The 2,350-nt window shown below is 40.9% G+C and overlaps 1 protein-coding gene across 1 annotated transcript in view; it reads left to right on the top strand.

The window, feature by feature from the left end:
- LOC114030668 (fer-1-like protein 6) overlaps positions 1-2,350 on the top strand; it is a 193,435-nt gene that overhangs the window by 7,300 nt on the left and 183,785 nt on the right. The window contains exons 3-4 of the mRNA XM_027845519.1: positions 261-315; positions 402-533. Of these exons, the coding sequence (XP_027701320.1) occupies positions 261-315; positions 402-533 (187 nt within the window). The remainder of the gene's footprint in view (positions 1-260; positions 316-401; positions 534-2,350) is intronic.

The raw sequence follows: 2,350 nt of genomic DNA on the forward strand, positions 1-2,350 counted from the left end.
AATTTGACTTGATCTTCACAACTCTGTGAGGTAGATGCTCTATTTTACAGATATGGAAATTAAGACTGAAAGGTTTACATATGCATATATATATGTACATACTCATATATAATATATAAAGTACTTTATAAATCTTAAAGTATTATATTAATATTAGCTATTATTATTAATACTACTACTACTGTCATTGTTATTAAGGAACTAAAGGCATATCTTTATTTCTTGAAGCTAATCTTTCCTTCCTTCCTTCCTTTTAACAGATCGAAATTGGTGACAAAGATCCATGATGGTGAAGCCAAATCCCAAAGTTATCAAGTGAGTACACACTGTATCTAATCTCTCAGTTTACAGAAGTGGACGGTGGCCCCTGGAGTGACATGGATCGTGCCTTTGCATTGCAGATTGCCATAACCATCACTGAAGCCCGACAACTGGTGGGAGAAAACATCGATCCAGTCGTCATCATTGAGATTGGGGATGAGAAGAAGCAAACCACAGTCAAAGAAGGAACAAATAGCCCCTTTTACAATGAAGTACGTCATTCTTGAGAAGTCATCAATTCTCTCTCTCCCTCCTTCCTTGCTTAGTGGCAGAAATCATTCTGGTCTTAGAGTCAAAACACCTGGGTTTAAATTGGGGTGCTCTGACTCAGTGATGTGTGACCTTGTTTGAGTCACAGTTTAATTTTATTAACCCCAGATTCCTCATCTGAAAAGTTAAGAGGTTAGATTAGATGTTTTTAGATGGGCTGAGGTTCCATCTACTTCTAACAATCTACAGATCAATAATTCTTAATTAAGTAAAGGGAAACAGGACCAAAAAAATATGGAAAAACACAATCCAATCCACAAATCCCACTTGAGCTAATTTTTTTCAATTTCTTATTCACTATACCATCATCTCTCCCAAAAGTGGAGTAAAAATGACTGGTGATTCCTCTCCTTCCCCATATTCTACTGCCTCCTGGGATACTGTGAACAATGAAATGTAAGCAAGAGAAAAAAGGAAGAGTATCCAAGATTGTATATAGAACCAGCTTGTAAGAACAAACCAGGGCCGCAGAAACTATCTGGTTCAATTCTCTCATTTTACAGATGGAAAAATTGAGACCCCAAGAATTGAGGTGTTTTGACCAAGGACATACAGCTAGTAACTGGGGCTGGGACTTTGATATTCTGGCTCTGACTTCTTCCACAACATGACCTGGCTAGTTCTCTTACCAGCTTCTGGAAAACTAAATTGACAATAATAATAATATTTAATAATAATAGCTAGAATTCATATAGTGTGTTAAGGCTTGCAAAGTGCTTTACAAATATTATTTCATTTGATCCTCACAACAACCCTGGGTGGTGGGTGGTATTATTATCCCCATTTTATGGGTGAGGGAACTGAGGCAGTTGGAGGTTAAGTGACTTGCCTAGGGTCACACAGCCGATAAATATTTGGGGATGGTTTTGAACCCAGACCTTCCTGATTTCAGGTCCACTGGTCTGTCCACTCTGGCACCAAGCTGCAGTGGATAAGGCAAAGGAAAATTCTGAGTTATGACAGAAAGGTTTTATGTAGGACCCAGGTGATAAACTACAAATCTGCTGCCTGGGAGGCATCCTAGCTACATTCACAGACACTTACCACCAGGTTGGTCACAAGGTGATGAATTTCATTTCTTCAGGACCCACCACTAAATTATAGAAGGGTTGCAATCTACATTGTCAGAAGGAGTACCCTCAAGGAAGGCAGTGTAGTCCAGTGGGAAGAATCATGGTTCTAGCATCAGAAGACCTGGGTTCAAAATCTGCTTGAGACTGATGTTGCTTAATCACCCTGGACCTCAGGGTGATTAACCTCAACTGAGGATGGCTTGATGAGATGGTTTCTGAGATGCCTTCCAGCTTTGACCCATGAAGTCTCCAACATAAGTGTCTGAGGCTGGATTTGAACCCAGATCTTCCTGATTCCAGGTCCAGTGCTCCATCTACTGTTCCATCTAGCTCCAGTGGATATGGCAAAAGATAATTCTGAGTTATGACAGAAAGGCTTTGTGTAGTATCCAGGTGATGGACTCTAAGTCTGCTGGCTTAGCCTCTTCCACTCAAGAATAAACCCATAAGTAATGGGGCAGTTGCCTATCCCTATGCCTTTGAAAACTGCCCTCTCTAAAAAGGCTGAGGGGAAGGGTCACTTGTCTTTTGCTGTGGGGGCTTAGCCTTCTGAATGTAAAACTGCAAGCATTTACAAGCAGTCGAGCCATTTCAAGGGACTGCTATAGAACGTCCATGGTAATTTTCCGTCCGGGCTCATAGCTCTAGGTAGCTCCTGCCTAGATAAGCCTGAGGCAGTACCAAAG

This window comes from Vombatus ursinus, unplaced genomic scaffold (genome assembly GCF_900497805.2).
Source record: "Vombatus ursinus unplaced genomic scaffold, bare-nosed wombat genome assembly UNPS02014973.1, whole genome shotgun sequence".
NCBI classification, from domain to species: domain Eukaryota; kingdom Metazoa; phylum Chordata; class Mammalia; order Diprotodontia; family Vombatidae; genus Vombatus; species Vombatus ursinus.